The sequence below is a fragment of the Humulus lupulus genome, chromosome 7 (genome assembly GCF_963169125.1).
Source record: "Humulus lupulus chromosome 7, drHumLupu1.1, whole genome shotgun sequence".
In the NCBI taxonomy this organism is placed as follows: Eukaryota; Viridiplantae; Streptophyta; class Magnoliopsida; order Rosales; family Cannabaceae; genus Humulus; species Humulus lupulus.
In genome coordinates, this window is record NC_084799.1 from 59,518,511 (window position 1) to 59,529,796 (window position 11,286).

An 11,286-nucleotide genomic window follows, 5' to 3' on the forward strand; every position below is an offset into this window, starting at 1 on the left:
TTGACTTACAACCTAAGAAAGTTGGCTCTTTAATTCTTCAATATTAGATGAGGAAGCACTTTCATCTACCTTTGAAGAACAACCATCATCATATGTCTTACCTGGAAAATTATTATCTTCAACTTCTTCAGCACCAAGTCTCGTGTCATGAACAACACATTTACCTTTACCACGGTCATCAAGTGTTCGATCTTGAAAAAACTCTTCCAAATTCAACTTAGCAAATTTTGTATCAGTAGGAACCAAGTTATGTACCTGTAACTGCTACTGTAAAACAACACCAAAACAACATAAATGAAACACAAATTGTTAGCAAGAAAATCTTGAGAAATGGAAAATCAACTAGAAATAAACAAAACAGCAACAAATAAACAACATAAAAAAATATACCTTTGCCAAACGAATATAAAAAATGTGCCTCTTCAATTCGTACAAAGTTAGAATTTTTATACCAATGCTCTAGTTTAAAATCCTTGGAATTGTAGCACTCTCACGAACAACATATTTTCCTTCAATGTAATGGCAACACTCGAAAAACCAAACTTGGAAAGCATAAGGACAACCTAACATCCTATAACAACCTTCATAATGAACTTTGTCATGAGCTCTTACGTATTTGTTTTTCTTCTTAATCTCACTAGCAATCTTCTCCTTAAAAGACTCCAAAGTAACAACAAACGACTCCTTCCCCCGACAATATTCATGATAAAGACCACTATCAACAGTATCTATATCTTCCTTAGAAATTGCTCTATCCTCAGGACCACTCAAAAGAAAACACTGAACCAAATACAAAATAACTAACTTGATGGTAAGCTCATCATCATTCCACCACCTCTCACCATTAAATGCATCTTCAATACTTTTTTTGTTAATTTTGCTTGCTCCAACAAGACACTCTTCAATAATACGATTGTAATCTTGCCTATAATCCATTTTGTTACATTTCCCATGGCAATCCAAACTAGTGATCAAACTAAATTCATCAACCTGATCCTACGACCAGAAATATTTGCCTAAAACTCATCAGGTTTAGGTTGATTAACCTTCCTCAACAACAAACTAGGGGACAATTGAGGTTGAAATGTGAAACTAGGAATACTCAAATAATGACCAAATATGGTTTCAGAAAACATCACATTTTGCCTATTAGACAAATGCTTATTCATGTTTACAATGAAACTATAATTACAAGTTGCAACCAATTTAGTATTAAAATAGTTTGACTCGGCATAACAGTTTTCCCAAACCTACAAAAAAAAATATATGTCACATAAACATTAAACGAGAATAAATACAAACAAAACAAAAACAAAAAATTCAAAAGAAGCCCTAAAACAACCTGGAATCAGAAACAAAACAAAAAAAAGTAAAATTTAAACCAATTAAAAAAAAAGCATAAAACTTTCAAATCAATACCATAAAAAACTAGAATGCATTAACAAAATCACAAAATAATGTTGACAAATAATTTTCCCAAAAAAATAAAAATAAAAATAAAACAGATAAGCGAAAACAACTAGAAAAAAAAAAAAAAACTAAAAACCAACCTTAGCACCGTTATCCGCTTTCACTTTTTCCCCTTTCATTCTAGAATCTTCAGAAATTTTGGAGCCACCACTTTTAGTTATTAACATTTTTGCTTTCCTATCTTCAACTTGATCAGAAACAACACATTTCTAGACAGATTTATAACTATCTTCATCATCTTTTTCTGGGTTGCTTTTAGGTTGTTTTCCTTTCCTAGACCGACCAACAACTTTCTTCCCCATTCTCGAAATTTCTTTACAAGTCTTAGACAAGTTTTTGGGTTTTTATAGAGGGAGAACATGAAGCAGAACGCGCAATAGCATCTCCGATCACACACTACTATTTATAGAGATACAAAAACGGTTTACAAAATTTTTAATTAAAATTTTGTTGAGAAAGAGATGGAAAAATGAAAAATGCTTCTTAACCTATAATATGATAGTCATGAGATCGTGGAGATAAAACCATTCGGCTAACCAAGAAGATCATGAGAAGATAGAGAATGGACTGACGAGAAAAAAATTGAATTGAAAGTGCGGGAGTTTTTCAAATGTGAAAGCTATTTTAAAAAATATATATTAAGCTAAACGTGTAAAAAAAGTAAAAATACTTCTCATTTAGAAGAAACCTTAAAAGTGTAATATTAAAAGTTATTAAACAATAAAAAAAAATCAGTATAAAAAGAAAAAAAAAAAAAAGCTACTGGTAGTAAAAATATAATAATAGTGCCAATTTTAACACTTTACATAAATTTCTCAAAAAAAAAAGACATATTTATCAAATTTTAGAAAATTTTCTCTTATTTAGATATTTAGTGTAAATTCATAAAAAAAAAAAAAGCCCAAGCAACCCAAAATCGATTTTATCGTTTTATTGAATGACCAGAAATCAAGTCAGAACTCAGAACTTAAACACCACGTGCCATCTATCTTGGCCGTCTTCACCCAGCTGGCCACCCCCCGGCGCACTTCTTTCTCAAAATACACCCACGGCGCACGAGAACCTTCCCTCCCGCCCTGGACTCCTCCTCCTGCTCTCTCCCTCCCATGAACCAGTCCTCCTCACTGTACCACCCTCCTCGAAAAAACCCTAATGTCTCTCTCTCAGCCCTAATTCAAATCCTTTACTGAAATTCATTCAACCTCGAGCAAATTTACAATTTTCACTGAATTTGTTTAAATTTTAAGGGAAGATGATGGGTTCCGAGAATCAAAGCTTCGAAGAAGCTCATCTCTATGCGTCCAAGGAAGATATGGAAAATCTTGTCCTTGGCGACTCCTTGAACGGCAATAAATCGTACTCAAATTATCGTAGTGCCTTGTCGTCGCTTTCCGATACCCACCATCCCCTCTCCATTCCGGTGGCTGTGACGCCAGCCGATTCCGATCCCCTGCTTGCGCCTCCATCGTACCGAGATTTCCAGCACCCTGGTCCTGCCGTCGCTCCCGCCGGCCAGGACAACTCCTACCTCGACCCTCCGTCTTATGCCGATGTGATTTTCAGCCCCTTTGATGGCGACAGTTTCAACGACGTTAACGGCGTCGATAGCCCCAGCAGGAGATCAGATAATTCGGGGTCTTTTTCGAGATCGTCGTCTTCTAACTCCGAATACATTAAGATAACGGTTTCGAATCCCCTGAAAGAGCAGGAGACATCTAATTCGCTCGTCCCCGGAGGCAACACATACGTTACTTACCTGATCAGTACAAGAACGAACCTACCGGACTTCGGTGGGTCCGAATTCAGCGTCCGGAGAAGGTTTCGGGATGTCGTGACGTTGTCAGACCGGCTGGCTGAATCGTACCGAGGGTTCTTTGTGCCGCCGAGGCCGGATAAGAGTGTGGTGGAGAGCCAGGTGATGCAGAAGCAAGAGTTTGTGGAGCAGAGGAGGGTGGCATTGGAGAAATACTTGAGGAGGTTGGCTGAACACCCTGTGATTAAGAAGAGCGATGAATTGAAGGTCTTCTTGCAGGTTCAGGGGAAGCTTCCGCTGCCGACGACAACCGACGTTGCATCGAGGATGCTTGATGGGGCTGTGAAGCTTCCAAAGCAGTTGTTCACCGAGAGTGCTGTGGCGCCCCACGAGGTCGTGCAGCCTGCAAAAGGTGGAAGGGATTTGTTGAGGTTGTTCAAGGAGCTAAAGCAGTCGATGGCCAATGATTGGGGAGCTTCAAAGCCACCCCTGGTCGAGGAAGATAAGGAGTTTATGGAGAAGAAAGAGAAGATGCACGACCTCGAGCAACAACTCAGTTTAGCCTCCCAGCAGGTAATTGATATTTTTTTGCTCATTGCATTTGCAGTAGTTTGAACTTCTTAATGTCGTTTATAAAATCTAGAATGGTCATTTGACTTTTTCTTTTTTAATGTTGTGGTTATAGGCCGAATCACTTGTCAAAGCCCAACAAGATATGGGAGAAACATTAGGAGAACTGGGGTTGGCTTTTATTAAGCTGACTAAATTTGAGACCGAGGAGGCTGTTTCTAATGCTCAAAGAGTCCGGGCTGCTGACATGAAAGGTCTCGCAACTGCTGCTGTTAAAGCAAGCAGATTCTATCGTGAGTTGAATGCTCAGACTGTCAAACATTTGGTAATTGTGATTACTTTTGGCATAGAATTCTTGTTTCATTCTGTCTGGGAGTGTATAAATAATTGTTAATTCTCTCGAACTACTAGGAAGCATTTTCATTTGATAAATGGAAAGCTTGCTAATTGTATTGCTAGTTGAATTTCATTTAAACTTTGCTGCTTGCACTCATCAGCTTTATAGAAAGTGAACATTAGCGGCTTTTGTTTTCATTTTCTGGCTTTATTCTTATCAAGAGTCCGTTATATGTATTGCAGGATACACTTCACGAATATCTTGGGCTAATGTTAGCTGTCAACAGTGCATTTTCAGACCGCTCGAGTGCTTTACTTACTGTGCAGACTCTTTTATCAGAACTAGAATCATTGCAGTCAAGGACTGAAAAACTTGAAGTAGCATCATCTAAAATATTTGGTGGTGACAGATCAAGGATTCGTAAGCTAGAGGAGCTAAAAGAAACCACAAAGGTCACAGAGGATGCTAAACATGTTGCAATCAGAGAATATGAGCGAATCAAGGTACCATTTACTTCCTTTGAGTTTATTAATTTTATCTTAATTCAGCCTTTTTAAGGTAATTAAAGAATTCATCTTATGTCAGCAAAGTCCATAAGTTATGTATTTGTGTTCTCCGTTGATGACATTTCTCTTTCACCTGAAGCTGAACCTTTTTGGGGGTATCAAGCAATACGAATTTATCTTAATTAAAACATGTTCCGTTTATTTCTCTATGCTTCTCTAACTTAAAATGCCTTTCCTGCCATTTTTTGAGCACTTTCAAAGGATTAATATTTCGCCGGCTTATTATTGATCGAGCAGCATTCTTGCTCATAATCAGTCGCCTTGGCTGTTTTACTCCATGTGAATTGTGATAGTGTAGATTATTTGAGGGTTTATATATGGTTGAAATCAAGAATCACTTGAGGTTTGACACTTGTCAAGTTGAGTTTATTGATACCTGGGCTATAGAAGAATGGTATTTCCATCATTAGGTTTTAGGTTCGCTGTTGAGAATTTGTAAGAAGAGTTACTGTATTAAACTTGACTTACCTTTAAATTTAATGAACAGCTGGCTAGCAGTACTTGAGAATTTGTAAGTATTATAACAAAAGTGGGTTGTTAAATGGTTGAACAGGATTTCACAATCATACATCATAGTACTACTGTTTGCATCGCTTTCTCCCTCTTCGATACATTGCTACATGTCGGGAAATGAGTTTCTGTACATCTTTGTTGGGATAGTGAGATGATTAAAGATTAGACTTGGAAACTCAAAACTTGGTCGACTACTTGGTTGTGTGCGTATCTTATATGCCTCTTTAGTGTATGTAATAGCACTTGCATAAGATGGGTCCTAGACTCCTAGGCAGCCCAACTATGTGGCATTGTCTAAGAGGGCGTAACAGTTGGTTGCAAGTTGAAGCTACTCCTTTAGTGTATAAGTTAGTTTTGTATTCTGTGTGCTTTATGCTCGTCTAATCTTGCCAATGCTCTGGATGGTATTTCCAGCATTATGCGTTTCCACCAATTAATGGTTAATTTTTTATTTTTTCTTCATGAAATTTCATTAGTTCACAAGTTCTATCCTCTTATAATTGATAGAGCTATAGATATCATTCTGGTATGATTATACCCACTGCTCAGTGATGTAATGGAGCCAAACCCCTCATACTCCACCTGCCAAGAGCAATAACGTTGAGATATACGAATCTCTTCACCTCGTTCTTATATCTCTGTTTGAATTAATTGCCTTTTTTTTCTTTCTTTTTTTTTTTCCTTCAATGCAGGAAAACAATAGGTGTGAACTTGAAAGGTTTGACAGAGAGAGGGATTCTGACTTCTTGAACATGTTGAAGGGGTTTGTCCTCAATCAGGTAATTATTCATTTTTTCTCCCATTCCACATTTATTATTAAGCTATCAACGCATTTTGAAGGCTCCTGGCACACTATCTTATCTATTCATTCATTCTTGTGCTTCCTTTTTCTCAAAGCAGCTGCCTCTCAGCTTATTTTTCCTTAGACTGCTCTTGTATTTCACGGACCATTTCATTGTCCTTGTGTTGGTTTTTGTTGATATGTAATATGATAAAATATGGCCTTTTGCTATGTAAATGATCTATTTGCATATGGTAAATCTTAAAAAAAGAAAAAAGAAATGCCATTCTAGAGGTTTTGGCGTGCATGAAGAGTCTATTTAATACCTCTCATCTTTCACTTCTCACTTGGCACTTATTTTCTTTTGAAACAAGTGGTCACATGTCCTGTTCTTTTAAGCAATTCTTCTTCTTGTCGATTTCACAGGTCGGATATGCGGAAAAAATAGCAAATGTATGGGCAAAGGTGGCGGAGGACACCAGTGGATATGCAACAAGAGAGAGCAGTTGAATCCAAATGTAAATTCAAAAGTTTTATTTTTATTATTATTTTTTTTTCTTTACTTCCAAGTTCAAATTTTTATTGACATCCCACCCAATTGAGATAGCATTACATGGAAACAATAAACGACAAAATGGGTGCACTTGGTGGTTCTTTGGCTTTCTCAGGTTGTAACAGAAAGATTTCCGGACATGTATTTGATCTTTGTAAATTACGGTGCTACCTACTTCCCTTGTTTGACATTTGATCTTTTTGACATTGAGTAGCTGACTTTTACTTTGTGATATCATGGGATGGGATCATGGCACGTTAGTTATATATTGCCCTTCTCAAAATTATTTCCCTAATTCTACTTTGGTCCTTGGAACTTCAAATCAAAACACAAAACTACCCCAATTTTACTGACCCTAATTTTATCAACCTTATTTTATATTGGCCTTTAAACTTCAAGTGCTAATTAAACGTGTGTTCGTGTGTTACATATTATTAAAGATATTTTTAATAAATTAAAAAGTTCACAGCAAAAACTCATTACATAATTTAAGTGTTAGATAACAATTTTTTATATTTTATTTCATTTTCTTAGAGAAAAGAGAACAGATAGATGAGTTTACTTTTGGTTAAGCGGGATGTTTAAAATGACCCATTTATAATGTGTTCAAAAGGTTGACAATTTAAATTATCACTCAAACTTAGTTATTTAATGTTGTTTTTTAGTTGTATTATCGTGTTGTGTAAAAAAATTACTAATCTTACTGACAATTATTTTTTCTTTTAATCTAATTTTTTAATTAAATTATGTTTTGACTTTATTTATATGCACAGAATAAAGTCATTACACCCGATCGTAAAATCTAGATGAGTAACATGGTAAAGTTTTAACAAACTAGTCTTTATAGTTATCAATTCACACAATTTACAAGAAAACAAAATATTTAAATAAGTCACCCAAAATTTGACATGTATCTTCCAATAATAATTTGATTTGTGAGATAGTTGTTATATATATATATATATATATATTGACTGAATCTCTCAACAAAATAATACAAAGATAAAGTAATTATTTAAATACAACTCTTGCAAAAAATATATGCAAATATAAAAAGATATAGATGAAAAGAGTAATAGAAAATACAACTCTATAACAAACTAATACAAATAAATTAAAGGATGAAGAATAAAAGATATAGATAGAAGTACAACTCTATAGCAAAATGATACAACTAAATATAAAATAAGAAATAAGAAGATGAAACAAAAGAAGTAAAAGAATAACATAAAACCAAGAACAAGAATAGAAACAACTCTATCACTCACACCACCAAAGTGAAAAGCATTGAAGATTACTACCTTGAACAAGGTTTACAACTTTTGTTCAAAAGCTTATTTCCCCATATCTCAAGCACTAAGGGAACTCTCACAATTGGAAATAGCTCTCTGGAATAAACAAGTCTCTAGGTGAATTTCTACCCCAAGTGCTCTAGTGGATAGAAATTGGTGTGTCTTACTAGTGAGTAATAGGCTCCCTATTTATAGAGTTTTGAGACACCATTTGAACTTCAAATTCCACCAACCCCTATGGATGTTACCAATGTTTAATTGGATGTTTATGGAATTAAAAATGAGTTTTGAGAGTTACATGAGTTGTTAGAACCCTTCAAATTAGAAAAATGAAATTAGGTTTGGCTGCCAGCTCCTCTGGCCACAGCCAGATCTATTCCTTGCTGTGGCCGTGAGTCTCTATTCCCCAAGCCGCGGCCAGGAACACTAGTGGTCGTGGCCACAACCCAATTTCAACACATTATTTCTGTGCAATTTTCCAAACGACTCTATACTCTTCCCACATGACTTTGTAACCTCCAAACACATTATGAGGTTTAAAATCATGTCTCCAACAACCATATCTCTTATGGCTTTGACAAATTCACATAAAAAATGTGTAACATCAAATCTACACATTATTGAGTAATATTTGGGGTTTACAAACTTATAACTGAATTTGTAACTTCAAATATATTACATATTTGAATATTCACATATATATAAATATTGTAACTCTCTTTTATATGTTACAATATGTGGCACTCATTGTCACATTATTTAATATAAATATCATATTATAAAATAATATAACATTCCCCCTAGATTAAATAGTTCACTGTTGTAACATTTATTTAATCAATCAACATTATATTTAAAATATAACATTTCCCCCACTTAATTAAATAATAACTCTCTCATATAGAAGCCATTGCATTGGTGCATAAAGTAAAGTATTATTCAACTTGAACTTTACTATGGTGTAGTTATCACAAGGTTTGTTAAAATTTTGGTTGCACCAGGCATTGAACCAACTTTCCACAATAACAAACCGGTGATAACACACACATTTGCTATGTTCACTTGAGATCTTTTTGTCTCGCTTTGCACCGTTAATGGCTATGTGCACTTTCCATTCATGGACGTTCTTGGGAATACTCCAAATTCTCATGAGAGGTGGCACCACCCCCAGGTCCATATATGTATAACTCTTACAGTATTTTGTTACCATAAAATACTTGTCTTCTCAAGACTAAGTTCTATTAAAAAAACTCTCGGTTTTATCCCTCAAATTAGTAACACACAAGTACTCATATCTCATATGAGACTATTTTGAGTACAACTAATATTCACTTGATTGACTTATTATTACATATTGAACCTAATACTAGTTGAGTAACTAGTATTAAGATAGGTTACCATCAATCGTGAATCTCTTTAGAGAGTTTAAGTCCCATCCCTCGAGATGAGGTAGCCACTAGAGCTCTCGTTAGTGACTTAGTGAAAAGATTCGCCAAGTTTTCACTTGTTCTTACATAGGATATTGAGATGACTCATCTTTGAATCAATTCTCTTACGTATCCATGTCTTAGACTAATGTGTCTAGATTTCCCATTATATAATCTGCTATATGCTTTAGCCAATGTTGCTTGACTATCACAATGTATCGATATAATATCTCCATCAAAAGATCCCTTAACCATTCGACCTCTTTGCTGGTAGAAGCTAGAGCTATGAACTCTGCTTCCACAATAGAGCGAGATATACAGGAGTGTTTCTTGGAAACCCAAGAAATTGCGCCCCAAGTGTAAATACCCAACCAGTGATGGACAAGTTGTCCCCTAGATTGGATATCCAACTTGCCTTTGCATACCTTTCTAAGATTGAGGAAATTTGGAGTAGTGAAGGCTTAGTCCTTTGATTTTCTTAAGATAACCTAGGACTCTCCCAATAGCCTTCCAGTGATCCACACTTGGATTACTTGTAAACCTACTAAGTTTACTTACTGTAAAAGCTATATCAGGAATAGTACACTGAGCGACGTACATAAGACTCCCTATAACACTTGCAAACTCCAATTGAGCCACCACTCTTCCCTCATTCCTTTCTAGTTTTACACTATGGTTGAATGGAGTATTGGCATATTTAACATTGAGATGGTTAAATTTGTTCAATACTTTCTCAATATAGTGGGCTTGCCCCAAAGAAAAACCCCCCATTATTTTTCTTCACTTTGATACCAAGTATGGTATCAACTTCTCCAAGATCTTTCATCTTGAAGGTTGATGATGATAACATCTTCGTTTCTACTATCCATTTCATGTTATCACTTAAGATAAGCATGTCATCCACATATAGGCAAACAATGATCACATATCCCTTACAAGTTTTGGAATATGAACACTTGTCTCCATTGTTATGCCTAAACCCATTAGACATAATGACTTGATCAAATTTCTCATGTCATTGCTTTGAATCTTGTTTCAATCCATATAAGGATTTTACAAGTCTACACACTTTATGTTCATCCTTTGGTAGGACAAACCCTTCGGGTTGTTCCATATAGACCTCCTCATTGAGTTCACCATTAAGGAATGTCGTTTTGACATCCATTTTTTGAACATACCAGTTGTGTAAAGAAGCCAAAACGAATAAAATTCTTATAGAAGTTGTTCTTGCAATAGGTGCATGGCTATCGAAATAATCAATACCCTCCTTTTGCCTAAACCCTTTAATTACTAATCTAGCTTTAATGGTTTGGATAGTGCCGTTAGTGTGGTATTTTCTCATAAATACCCACTTACACTCAATTGGCTTAGACCCCGGTGGGAGGTCTACCAATTCCCAAGTGTTATTAGAAAGAATGGAATCCATCTCATCATTGACAGCTTCTTTCCAAAATGCACTATCTCTAGATTGCATGGATTCTCTATAAGTCTTAGGATCATCCTCAATGAGAAGTACAATTGGAATTTTATTAATGACTTTGTTACACCCAAATTTTGAGATTAAATAAATAGCCTCGAAATGTAGGCTTGGGAATAACAGGTGTTAGTAGTACACTTGTACAAATTGTCAAACAGTTCCAAATTTACTATCAGCGCCCGAGCATGAATTGCAGGCTCGAATTTGTTTAACGCTCAAATTATGACAACCACTAAGCGGTAGTTTTAGTAAAAGTCTGGCGGTCAATCCACAAGGAGGTATCCTAAAACCAAAAGATTAGTAGAAAAATAACACAAAAAGTTAGTAACATGAAATAAATAGAAATGGAAATGAAAATAGAATTGAGATTTTTTTTTTTTTGTCTTTTTGATGAAATGATAAAATGAGACAAGTGAAATAAAAATAAGATGTATTCAAGAGTTGAAAAGTACAAAGGTTTCAAGAATCATCCATATGCTTGTTAAGTTACTTAGTTACTTGATTTACAAAACTACACAAGTAAATAGTTCACATCCCAACATTGACT

At 35.3% G+C, this 11,286-nt stretch overlaps 1 protein-coding gene across 1 annotated transcript; it reads left to right on the forward strand.

The window, feature by feature from the left end:
* Positions 1 to 2,384: 2,384 nt before the first annotated feature.
* On the forward strand, positions 2,385 to 6,775 carry LOC133792762 (sorting nexin 2A). Its single transcript, XM_062230701.1, has 5 exons — positions 2,385 to 3,796; positions 3,909 to 4,118; positions 4,373 to 4,633; positions 5,902 to 5,988; positions 6,417 to 6,775. Exons 1-5 carry the CDS (start codon positions 2,723 to 2,725, stop codon positions 6,498 to 6,500), a joined length of 1,716 nt encoding a protein of 571 aa, XP_062086685.1. The 5' UTR covers positions 2,385 to 2,722; the 3' UTR covers positions 6,501 to 6,775.
* The last annotated feature ends 4,511 nt before the right edge of the window (positions 6,776 to 11,286 follow it).